Source organism: Erpetoichthys calabaricus, chromosome 1 (genome assembly GCF_900747795.2).
Source record: "Erpetoichthys calabaricus chromosome 1, fErpCal1.3, whole genome shotgun sequence".
NCBI classification, from domain to species: Eukaryota; Metazoa; Chordata; class Cladistia; order Polypteriformes; family Polypteridae; genus Erpetoichthys; species Erpetoichthys calabaricus.
The window spans coordinates 188,995,664-189,008,241 of record NC_041394.2 but is presented as its reverse complement, the minus strand read 5'-3'; the positions used below and the strand labels follow the sequence as shown (position 1 = coordinate 189,008,241).

At 41.4% G+C, this 12,578-nt stretch overlaps 1 protein-coding gene across 1 annotated transcript in view; it reads right to left on the bottom strand.

Moving 5' to 3' along the window:
- The window catches only part of LOC127527720 (collagen alpha-1(XII) chain-like), a 47,698-nt gene extending 35,647 nt beyond the window's left edge, over positions 1-12,051 (bottom strand). The window contains exons 1-8 of the mRNA XM_051927370.1: positions 11,188-12,051; positions 7,969-8,067; positions 4,277-4,543; positions 3,894-4,085; positions 3,623-3,721; positions 3,278-3,538; positions 2,101-2,228; positions 304-490 (exon numbers count right to left, since the gene is read on the bottom strand). Of these exons, the coding sequence (XP_051783330.1) occupies positions 304-490; positions 2,101-2,228; positions 3,278-3,538; positions 3,623-3,721; positions 3,894-4,085; positions 4,277-4,543; positions 7,969-8,035 (1,201 nt within the window). The 5' untranslated portion in view covers positions 8,036-8,067; positions 11,188-12,051. The remainder of the gene's footprint in view (positions 1-303; positions 491-2,100; positions 2,229-3,277; positions 3,539-3,622; positions 3,722-3,893; positions 4,086-4,276; positions 4,544-7,968; positions 8,068-11,187) is intronic.
- Between the last annotated feature and the right edge of the window lie 527 nt (positions 12,052-12,578).

Genomic DNA, 12,578 nt, shown 5'->3' with positions numbered 1-12,578 from the left:
AAAATTTGAAAACAACAACATTAAGATGAGCTGTTCATAAACTTCATTATTCTTAGTGTTGCCCTTTATTACTTTGCTGAACCTCTGCTAGCCTTTAGCATGCCTCAATATCTGTGAACGATCATCTCACACTAAATGTTCTGATTTGTTGTTCTCTAAATGAGAAGCAAAGGAGATGTCAGAGATGTTGCCAATAAGACCATTACTGAAAATCTGATTAACTCACAACTCATTTATTGGACTATAATTTATATAACCAAATGAAAAAAAATCAAGAAATAAAAATGCCAAAAGCACTTGTACCAGAACTGGACGCAATTGCAGGTTGAAGTTGGACCATAGCTGTGTCGCTTTGGAGACTCTCGCCATTCTCTCCGACGGCTGTGACGCTGATGTTGTAAACAGTGTTCGGTAGGAAATCTTGAAGGTAGAGATAGGGATTGTCCGTGTAGTACCAAGCAGTTGAAGAGCCATTGGCCTGTACAGACACCTACAGGAAGTGAACACTTGTAATTTCATATACCACAAGCGTTAGGCTTATACATTTTAATCAATACGTAGTCAAGAGTAATGCAAGGAACATCAAAACTGTTTATGCTTTTTGGGGCCACTGTACAGAGGTGATACTGAATTGTGGATTTTAGGAAAATACAAAATCATCCACTCTGTACTAGAGATAAAAAAGTTTGAAAGATTTGAAACAACTGCAGGCTTTATGCAAATAAAGAGAATAAATCTCAGATAAACAGCTAAGTTTAGCTGTAGGAGCTGCCTGCAGAGAAGTCTTCAACCCAGTCTTTAATAAAAATTCATCTTTCTTCATTTCGCTAAATTTAATTACATTTCACAATCTTAATTTCATAAAAAAAGAGGTTGATGAATGACCAGAGCAATGCATTGCGAGGTGCCATTAGATGTACTGAAGCTTCATTTTCAATTCATTACTAAGAACTCTGAGCCTCTCCACTGTCCTTATCCTGGCAAGTGTTTCATGCCATGTTTCTCTGTACATTTTCTGAAATAAAGACTTATATTGGTACTTAGTTAGGTGGCCGAGTGGACACTTCAGTGAAAATTGTAAAAAAAAAAGCATATTAAGCAGACTGGAGAATCAAAAATGGCCTGACATAAATCTGTGTAAGTGTGTGCATGAAGGTGCCTACAATGGGCTGGTGTTCCATCCATGGATGACTCCGGCCTTGAAAGAGCTTTTGTTTCCACAAAGAGGAATACGAAAATGGATGTTTTACAGTTATAAATGCAGCAATTCTTTCTTCAATGATATAAATTGCCAATTAATAAAAGGTAACTGGTTACTGAGTATCATAATTATCTACTCACATAAAGTACATTTTCAGTTTTCATGATCCAGTTCCAAGTCACAGGAGGCTGCAGCCTTTGATGGCAGCAGTGGTTGTTAGGCACCAGACCACCACATGGCACACACCACTTCACACCCTGGTTTCCAGTTTAGTGTCACCGACAAACACAACATACATGTCTTTAGAATGTGAAAGAAAGATTCTCACAGACACAGGCAGAATGTGTAGACTCCTGACAGACAAGGGATCTGAACACAGGACCAGTAGTGGTGAGCACTGCTCTGCTGGAATGCCATTTTGTTATATACTCGTTCATGTACATTCTGTGCCATGTACAGTACACGACTGGGTCAATTTAGAATTAACCCGCACATCTTTAGGATGTGAGGCATGCACCAGGAAACATGGCAAACCTCACTTGGACATTGACAGGCTCAAATTTGAAGAGGCAGCACCAACCATAGTCCTTCTCCATGATCTGCTCATGTATTGAAATAAAATAATGGCTAACTAAATGCTAACTATCAGATCTCTTTTCTCAAAGTCTACTTTTAATTAAGTTTCGGTACACCTATTGCATTTACCTTTTAAATTTTAAACAGTAGTTGACTCAACTTTTTATTTATTTATTTTTTTCTTGTTAGGTTTACAACCTTCCTGTAACATACTTGACTCAATCCAGTAGGTGATGACAAGGTTAAATCAAAGTCATGGCTGTGGACTAAAAGATCAACAATTAAAAGCAATTAATATGTAAGTTGAATATCCTCAGAATTACATTGTAGTGCAAGATGGTCCCAACGGGTACTTCAGGAGGCTGCCAGGTCACTAAAAACAAGCCCACTCCTTGTCCAATTTCTGACACCGTCAAATGCAGTGGTGATGGGGTTGCCTTAGCACTAACTTCTGGAAAACAGAAAAAGGTCCAATTAGATTCTTTTTTTCATTAACACATGTAAAATATTATAACGTAAGGAGTGATATAATGTGGAGCAGCACTTATATAATAGTCTGTGTCTTTCGAATTTCATTAGACTGTTCGCATTGGATCACTCCGCTTATGTTAAGGTTGATGGGTCTGCTCTGTGTGTTACTGGGTTTCAAATACACTGGGAGGGAAACCTTGGTAAAAGGTCTTCCGATTTTCTGGGACACTCCAGCAAAATTTGGTGGAGAACTTTAGGAAAGACCAGGATATGTTTATGAATATTTTTTTACATTAAAAGATAAAAGTGGAACAGGTTAAGTGGTTTGTTCAGGGTCACAAATGGAGCCGAATGTGTCAACTGAACCAACAGCTATGCAATTTAAAGTCCAATATATCACACTACCAGCACTTCATACAATATACTGTCCCTAGCATATAATTTCCCCCTTTATTGTTAATTAACAACTTTAACAGCATAACCTAAATTTTCGCTTTCTGTATGTGTAACATTAACTCTAATGCAAGAATCAAACCCCCGTGGGGTGCTAGTCCAGCACAAAGTGCACTCCCATACACACCCATAGTTTCTCACACTGGACTGGTTTAGAGTGGCCAATCACCTTAACTTGTATTTATCTCAGATGTGAAAGAAGAAGGGGATACTCTGAAAGAAATCACACAAACTGCACACAGCCAGCAACAAGGCAGAGATTTGAATGTAGGATTCTGGGACTATAGGGTTACAGTGCTTGCTTGTGTGTGGCCCCTAGAAGATAGCCCAAACTTGCTAGCACATTTTTTCACTTCAAAAGAAATACTCCATAAATAAATAAAGATAACTAATAAAACAGGTAAAAGTTATTTTCTGATAAAGGCTTCACAGCCAAAACATTTACAGATGTTAATGTAGTGCTACAGCACATTGAAATGCTTGAACTCAAACAAATTTGTAAACCATCAAGAATCTTTTCCATTGAAATGAAAGTCACCCCTCCTGGTACAACTATCTTCAAAATACAGAACTGACCATGTGGCATGCTGATCGCTGTGAATCCTGGATTTCCTCTGGTGCCATTGATTAGCGGGGTTACAGTGATACAATATGTGGAATTGGGGAGAAGATCTCTAAGCAGGATCGACGTGTTGCTGGTAATGGAGATGTTGCCAACATTATCCTCCACTCTGATGTATTGGACTTCATAACTGGAGACCATTTGCAAACTTGGACGGGTCCAGTTCACATGAGCACTGGTTGGACTGCTGGTCATAGCACTGACCAATAGGGATGCTGGAGATATCAATGAAGAACAATCAATAAAAAAATCAGGTGTTAACATTAACTCAAAAGTATTGTTTGTAAGTTGAGACTCACACTCTCCTGTGAGAAAGTAGACAATGGAGCTCATCTCACCCAGTGAGGGGCTCAATACTGCGGAAATGAGTGCGAAGTACACGGTGCTGTTTTTCAAGCCTACAAAGAGAGGTGGCTACTTAACTGGAGTCTGCATGAAAAATATAATATTTCTCATCCGGGATTTGGATAAGAAAAGAGTCACTTAAATTAAATAAGTATTTTAAGCTTTGAAATACAAGATTCCTTTTTACAAATTGGAGTTTGTTTAAATCAAAATAATATTTCCTACCTGTCAAGTGATAACTGAGCACTGAAGACGCCAGGGTCATATTTCTGATGAGGGCTGAACTGTTCAGAAGACCATAGCACAATCGATACATCATGATGTTTGATGCAATTTGCGCAGGCACTTGCCAGCTTAATTCTGCAGATGTTGCTGTCTTGTTATGCACAAATATATTAATGAAATAGCTGGAAGTAACTTAAAGTAAAAAGAGGAAAAATGAAAAATTCTGAAAAAGTAAGATACAACAGGCTTTATGTTAAAATAATATTACAAAATTAACCTTTCCATGACCTATTTCAATTTTCTACCAATTACTTTAAAATAATTTTAAAATTTGCAGGTGGCAATTCATGGAAGGAAATGATATAAATGTTAAATATTCCTACTGTTTGGAGTAGTAATGGTTAAAGATCCTGGGATTCCTCTAGCGTTGTTGTATAAGGGCGTAACACTGATGCTGTAGGTGGTGCTCGGTAGGAGATCTTGAAGCAAATGTTGCGTGTTATTTGTTCTTATCACAACAGAACTATTGTCCCCTACTCTCATATACTGGATTTCATAACCAAAGACTGTCATGGAAGTTGATGTCAGACTGGTCCAGTACACAAAAATGCTGGTAGGACTTCTTGCAGTAGCTTCGATTGTGAATGAAACTAGAAAACAAAGGATGGAAACAGTTTGTGACTTAGTATCTAAGATAAAAATGTAGAGGTAAGTATAAGAAACCAGAACTCCAGTGAGCTTGTTTCAAGTCTGAGTGGCATAATACAAAATCAGCACAGCGCATTGCTAGCTGGTTCAAGCAGAAGACATTCAGTTGAACTGTGAAGCCCTCGGCACTGTAGCAAGTCATAATGTGCACTCTGAGTGCTGGGTCCTGGGATCCAATTCTCAGGCTTCCAAATACATAAAGTTTGTAAGGTTACTTGACTTTCCCAGTCCTAAAAGAGGCTGTTATGTCAGTTGATCTTTCTAAATAATGCTAAGCATACATTTGAATGTAGTGTCACACATGTGCGCTTGGGTAACAACTTAAAGGCCTAGATATTAGGCAATACTACTCCGGGCCAGCTGAGGGCGCTAAGCAGTAACTGTATCGCTCCATCTTTCCCTCCTGCAGAAAGAATGATTGGCATGCTGACTCCTATGACATAACCTCCGGAACCTGTTACACCTGTGCCCGCCTCTTCCTCCTAGAATTCAATTTAACCTGAAGTACCATCATCTTGAGGAGGACTGTCCGATTTCAGCGGGATTAGTTTCTGTGCGCCTAACACCTTTAACAGACTGAGTTTGCCTATGGGTGCCCCAGACCCTTAAAATTTGTTCTTGTCTCTCTTTACAGTAGTTATGAATCTAGAGCAGCATCATCAAACAACTTAAATGTCTTCAGGATGTGAGGGCAAAACTGGAATAATACCTGGAGAAAAACAGATTCAAAATGATTAACTCTTGAAGTGAGAGGCAATGAGTGTTAACCAGTATACCTCAACATTACCAGACTCACAATGAAATGATAAATCCAAAGAGTTGTGCTTTATGTTTTAATGATGAATTGTCTGCACACACACAGGTCCACGTTTTGAGCACAATACTCACTTTACTTGATCTGTCTGTGCTAGTGCAATGTCAGTGCTAGTAGGTGTCACAGGTGGCTGAGGGGGCGACCCGGCTGGGATGCCCAGGAGGACCGGAAGAGGGCTTACGCCCACCTCAGACAACGTGGGGGCGACCACCCTGGTTGCTATGGGGACCACAGGTACAGCGCTTTGAAGCTCAACCCTGTAGGGGCCCATGGTCACCGCCAGGTGGCGCCCCAGTGCCTTGGGGGCCCTGGACCTCAGCACTTCCACCACACCTGGAAGTGCTGGGGGGAAGAGGAGCAGGGACACCCAGAGTGCTTCCGGGGATACAGCCGGCACTTCCGCCACACTGGGGCATGTCGGTGAAAGATTGCCGGGAATCACCTGGAGCACATCTGGGTGATTATAAAAGGGGCCGCCTCCCTTCATTCAGGGCTTGAATCGGGTGGAAGAAGGACGAAGCTGGAAGGCGAGGAGTGGAGGCGGCCTGAAGAGACAAGGCAATAGAGTGTGAGGCCTGGGCTTTGGGGGAGTTTGGGGTTGTGTGGCATTTAACTTGTAAATAGTAGACTGCAAATAAACGTGTGGTGGTGATTTACAACATGTCCACCTGTCTGTGTCCCAGGGCTTAGTCCACACAGGATAAGCAAAGTTTGACTCTAAGTGTGTGGATTTTGAAATCAAAAGTGTTAAACCTATCAGTTCCAGAGCTACCAGTATCTGTACCTGGCTAACACAAATTGATGGGTTCAGTGCTTACTCTGACCAAAATGGACACACACTTAAAACTATCAGCAACAAGATGCCCATCTACTAAAAGATGGCCACTGTTTAGAGTCACCTCATCACAGGAGGCTGTCCGCACATGGATACACTCCAGTCCGGAGTCAAATCTGTGACACCAGTGCAGTGAGGCGGTGATGCTGTGCTACACATAACCGAAACACGCTGTGTGTCTGTCTGTCTGTCATTCAGCTTAAAGATGAATCACATACTCAAGGACATTGGTGGAAATTAAGGGGAAATACATTTAAACCTGAAGCTAGGAAGCACTTCTTTATGCAAAGAGTTGTGGGATTCTGGAACAAACAACACAGACTTGGAGTTGAAGCAGAAACCTTGACAACCTTTAAGAAGAATCTGGATGAGATATTAAGGGCAGCTTAGCTATTAGCTAAACAAATGGGCTTGATGGACTGAATGGTCTCCTCTCGTTTGTCAACTTTCTTATGTTCTTATGTCATGGTGGCCAATGGTTAACACCGGTACTCAACAACATTACCTATTTTCACTGTTAGTGAGATATTTTGCAGATTCCCATTGTGTCCATGCAGGTCATTCTCAAAGTGCTTCCTCCCACATCCCAAAGACATGCAGGTCAGTTTAAAGGCAACCCTTCACTGAATGAGCATGAGCAGGTAAGTCCTGAGATGGACTGGCCACCCAGTGTGGTTTGGGTTGTGCCATGTTCCTACACTATTAAAAACAATGGTTCTTCAGTGGCAGTATATGGTTCTTTACAATGCTGCTTGGTTCCTCGTAGCTCCATTGCTTAACCAAGCACTATTTCATTCTGGAACGGGTTCTTTGCATATGAAGCTGGTTCTCTGTGCTTCGAAAAACTTCCTAATATGTTGTAAAAAAAAAAAAAAAATCTTTATTTTTTTTGGTGGGCTGCAGGACACTAACAGATTAAGAAGGTCTGGACTTAGCCTATGATACTGGACTTATGCAGCAAGACTCACTGGTATTTCACAAATCTGTTACCATTTACTGTATGGAGTCTGTTACAGATCTAAATAAATAGAAGTTCTTTCTGAAACCTTCACATGGATAGGTCTTTAGGGAACCAAAAATGGCTCCCCTACGGCATCACTCTGAAGAACCACTCTGGCACCTTTAATTTAAAGAGACACTATGACCTCTTTGACCATGAAATTGATAAATGTGGAGATGGCAGAGTAAGTGTACTCCACCATGGTTGGCTCCTTCTTTGTGCCTCATGCTATTGAGATATGCTCCTACACCCTGAAAGCCTGTAATGAAGGAAAAGGGTTCTAATAATAATAATTCATTACATTCATATAGCGCTTTTCTCAGTACTCAAAGCGCTATCCACACAGGGAGGAACTGGGAAGCGAACCCACAATCTTCCACAGTCTCCTTACTGCAAAGCAGCAGCACTACCACTGTGCCACCTGTGAGGACTGTAAATAGATGACTGGATATTTTAATTAAATTTATTTTTTGTCAAAGATCTTCAATCTCATACTTTGTCTGGAAAAGATGAAACATCATTTATTAATGAAATGTTGTCACCATTAGGTGAAGATTTGACAAAATGTATCAAGGAATGAAATAGCAGCAACAGTAAAGCTAAAGCATAAGAAGAATTCAAATTTATTTTGCTGTATATCAACACACACATACAGTACTTTCAATGAAATTCTGATTATCACAAATATGGGGCAACACTCAAGATTTTTGCAACTCACAGCTTTCCCTAATAATGTGGGTCTCATTCTTCACTTCTGTAGTTCCCAGATACAGAGGACCAGACATGGATGGTAAATGAGCTGTAGTCTGATTCAGACCTGAAAATAAGCAACACTGAAGTCATTGACAAGCCGTTTCAACACACACACAACATTGTTGTTGTATAGCTCCTTTTCACAGTGCTCTTATGCACTTTATATTATTGGTACATTTTTCCATACATTTGTACAGTACAATATGAGAATGGGCAATTTAAGTGACTTTCTCAGAGGGTCACACAGTTGGCAGTTGTGCTGGCTGCCATATTGTTGAGAGTTGGGGGCCTTAGCCACTACGCCACACTGCAATCGTCAGCACTGTATAAGGGCATGGAAGGAGTGAGTATATTAGTTACATAACAAAAGGAATCATCCAGAACTCCAGTACTGCACTGTGCTGGCAGTATTGTAGATAATAACAACCTTTAGCCAAGGCTCTTATTAAAATGGCCGCATTCAGGAAAATCAAAATAAACGCATGGAAATTCTAGTGCAATGTTAAGCTGAGATTACAAAAGGTTTTTGACTGTTGTATCTTGACTCTGCATTCAGCAAAGGTCGTCTGTGCAGTGTGCAGACACAGTAGAATGCACAAAACAGGAGTGGAAAAGCAAAATGGGAAAACACGTTTTTGGCTGCTCCACTTTGAGCTGATGTGTATCAGAAGTGGGCAGCAGTGAGACATAATGATTTGTGTGCTGCACCCTTTGCCCTCCGATACAAAGCAGCACTGTGAAATGGTTGTGTTTGTTATCTTTATAAGAGCCTGGCTTTGATGAGATGCCAATACCGCATACGCAGTCCTAGTTTGCAGGCTGACATCCTTAGGACCAACGCCACTGGGCTTGCTTTACACTTCAGGCGTTGTGTGGACTTTGCAATCTGTCAGTGTTGGCTTAGGAAATATACTTTGAATATGCAAATTGTGTAAATCTGAGAATTACAACTGGTAATATTTAGCAAGGGAATAAGGGTGGCATTGCCTGCCCAGTCGCCCTCTGTGAAGAGCTTCTGCATACTCCCAGTGCCCATGAGTTTTTTCAAAGGTTCACTGGTTTCGAGGTGCAGGTTAGCTCGGATGCAGACTTAAAACTGGACTGGTGTGAGTGTCCCCTGTGATGAACTGGCACTTGGTTGATGGTTGGTTTCTGTTTTGAGCCTAAGGATGCCAGGATAGGTTCCAGCTTCCTGCAAACTTAAACTAGAGTAGTTTGGAAATAAAAAGTTTTGAATGAGTGAATGAATGCGCTGTAAAAGTAACACTGTAAAAATGTTGCACAGAACAGGCACCAATAATACTTTTGGAAATGTTCACAAATGGTTTAAGGTCACACAGAACATGATCAAGGCCTGGCATACATTATAGCCAAGGACTGTCTGATAAATAATATTTATAATATGGTGATGATTAGTATTACATTACATTATATTACATTAGTAGTAGTTATGAAGTAATAGGTCACTCTTAGTTGTTAAGTGAAATTGGCATGAGTCAGAGTTAGTAAACCTAAAATTCTTACCCTAAACTAAAAGCACAGCAATTTTATGACCTCTTAATATACTAAGTATGTGTACATATACATTTGTTTTAGAATGAATAAGCAAAGAAGAATGCCTTCATCATATTCTTTCAAGGAGAACAACTTAAGAATAAAATTATAAAGATATGTGATGGGTGAGTAAGACAGAAAATCTTTATGCAAACAAAAGATTATTGAAATGCGTTTTGGGTTTGGGTTTTCATCTCTGCTATTTGCGGATGACGTGGTTCTGTTGGCTTCATCAGACAGTGACCTCCAGCTCTCACTGGAGTGGTTTTCAGCTGATTGTGAAGCAGCGGGGATGAGAGTCAGCACCTCTAAATCCGAGGCCATGGTTCTCAGCCGGAAAAGGGTGGAATGCTCTTTCCGGGTTGGGAACACATTACTACCTCAAGTGGAGGAGTTCAAGTATCTCGGGGTCTTGTTCACGAGTGAGGGAACAATGGAGCGGGAGGTTGACAGACGGATCGGTGAGGCATCCACAGTAATGCGGGCTCTGCAGCGGTCCGTTGTGGTGAAGAGAGAGCTGAGCCAAAAGGCGAGGCTGCCGATTTACCAGTCGATCTACGTTCCTACCCTCACCTATGGCCACGAGCTTTGGGTAGTGACCGAAAGAGTCGAGATCGTGGATACAAGCGGCCAAAATTAGTTTTCTCCGCAGAGTGGCTGGACTTTCCCTTAGAGATAGGGTGAGGAGTTCAGTTATCTGGGAGAGACTCGGAGTAGAGTCGCAACTCCTCCGCATTGAGAGGAGTCAGTTGAGGTGGTTCGGGCATCTGGTTAGGATGGCCCCTGGACGCCTCCCTGGGGGGGGGGTGTTCCGGGCATGTCCCACTTGGAGAAGGCCACAGGGCAGACCCAGGACACACTGGATGCATTATATCTCCCAGCTGGCCTTGGAACACCTCGGGGTCCTCCCAGAGGAGGTGGCCGGGGAGAGGGAGGTCTGGGCTTCCCTGCTTAGGCAGCTGCCCCCACGACCCGACCTCGGATAAGCGGTGGATAATGGATGGATGGATGGGTTTTGGGTTTTTATTTAATATAATAGTATTCAGGAATTGGCACGGTGGCGCAGTGGTAGTGCTGCTGTCTCGCAATAAGGAGACCTGGTTTCGCTTCCCGGGTCCTCCCTGCGTGGAGTTTGCATGTTCTCCCCGTGTCTGCATGGGTTTCCTACGGGTGCTCTGATTTCCTCCCACAGTCCAAAGACATGCTGGTTAGGTGCATTGGCAATCCTAAATTGTTCCTAGTGTGTGCTTGGTGTGTGTGTATGTGTGTGCCCTGCGGTGGGCTGGCACCCTGCCCGGGGTTAGCTTCTTGCCTTGCGCCCTGTGTTGGCTGGGATTGGTTCCAGCAGACCCCCGTGACCTTGTAGTTAGGATATAGTGGATTGGATAATGGATGGATGGATATATGCATAAGTGAACTGACTACGTACACTGAAAGTATGAAATCTAAAATGGAATAATGAGGACTTAGTCATTTATTATTTTGCCTACACAGAAAGGACACACTAACACTAACTGCTGCATAATGGCACAGTATGAAAATAGTTATCTTTTTATTTATAATTTGGCATATCAGAAATTATTTTTAAAAATTCAATAAGCAGGGACAACTGAAATGTTCTCATGTTTACCTGTCCAGACGCAGGTGAATTCTGAAGAGTCTTTTGTGATGTTTCCAGGATTACAGACAACTTGATAGCCAGGAATCCTCTTTGCAGACTCAACAGTTGACGGCAATACGTTCACACTATGCTCGACCGTCAGGTTGGAATCAGTCCTGTTGGAGACAGCTTAACGCAAATAAAACTAAAATGAGAGTTTTTTTATTTGTTGACAACTTTTTTCTTATTGTACCATTCATTCAATATCTTTTCAAAATGTTGACTGCAGTCTTAAATCATAAAAATCTTTGAAGCTTTTCAGAACAGACATAGGTGGCATGGGTGATGGGAATGTTAGGCTTTCCAGGACTATTTTACTAATTTTTCAAAAGTGATTCTTGACCTGTAAAGGGATATGGGAAGAAATTTTGGAAGCCCTAGAGATAAACTGCAAAATGGTAGGCCTTCTGTACAGGTCATCACATAAAGTAAGTAAAACAGTGTGCCTCAGCCTCCATCGCCAGTGGATCCTCAGTGGTGTTCTATCGCGAGTTAGGACCAAATATAGCTTCTATTTTTTTGTTAGGGTGTGTTTTTACATTTGAATAAGGTGATGGAAAATGCGTTAATAATTTGTTGGATTAAGAAGTGGCCACATCACAAGAAGTTGCCATTAATGTTGTTTAACTGACTTAAATGTACTGTGCACTGCAGAGGCCAGTGGGGAGGCTATAGGTGGGCAGATCTGGTGTGCTTTGTATCTGTATATGTTCTGTGAAGATTTGAGCATCGTCTGGGATTGTTGCCTTTTGGGTTATATAGGTTCTTGTGACCCTGAATTTGATCAAGAAGGTCTGAGAGGTCTGTCATTCTTGATGGTATACTGATAGCTTATAGACAGATTAAATTGTCTTATGCTCACCATCTCATTTAAACTGTTCAAGATGAAACTCCTTTTCAAAGACAAAACCTTAAGATTTCTCATGAACACAAATTGCTAGTTTAACTAGACTTGTCTCCATCTATGTAAAATCGCAGGCTTTCACTAAATCTCCAGAAAGTGTCAGGTGAGAACACGTCATTAGGTCTAATCATGGTGTAAACTACATCATTAAAGAAAAATAATCATCAAAACAGTGCCAGTATGGGAAGCATTACTAGTTTGAAAACAGCATGAAAAATGCCATTTTCTGTAAATAGTTCAGAAACGCAAGGCTCACAAACTATGTGAATGAACATGTGCAATGAGATCTGCTTGAGCATGATATAGAGATCACCTCTGTCTTCATCAGCCTGCCATTTCTCAAGCGTTCTGTCGAAGTTTATTTAATGGTCCACCTGACCAGCCTTCATACCCTCAGGTGTCATTGACAGTACATTACTCAAATTACGAGTCACCTAGAGCAGACCTTATGCCACAG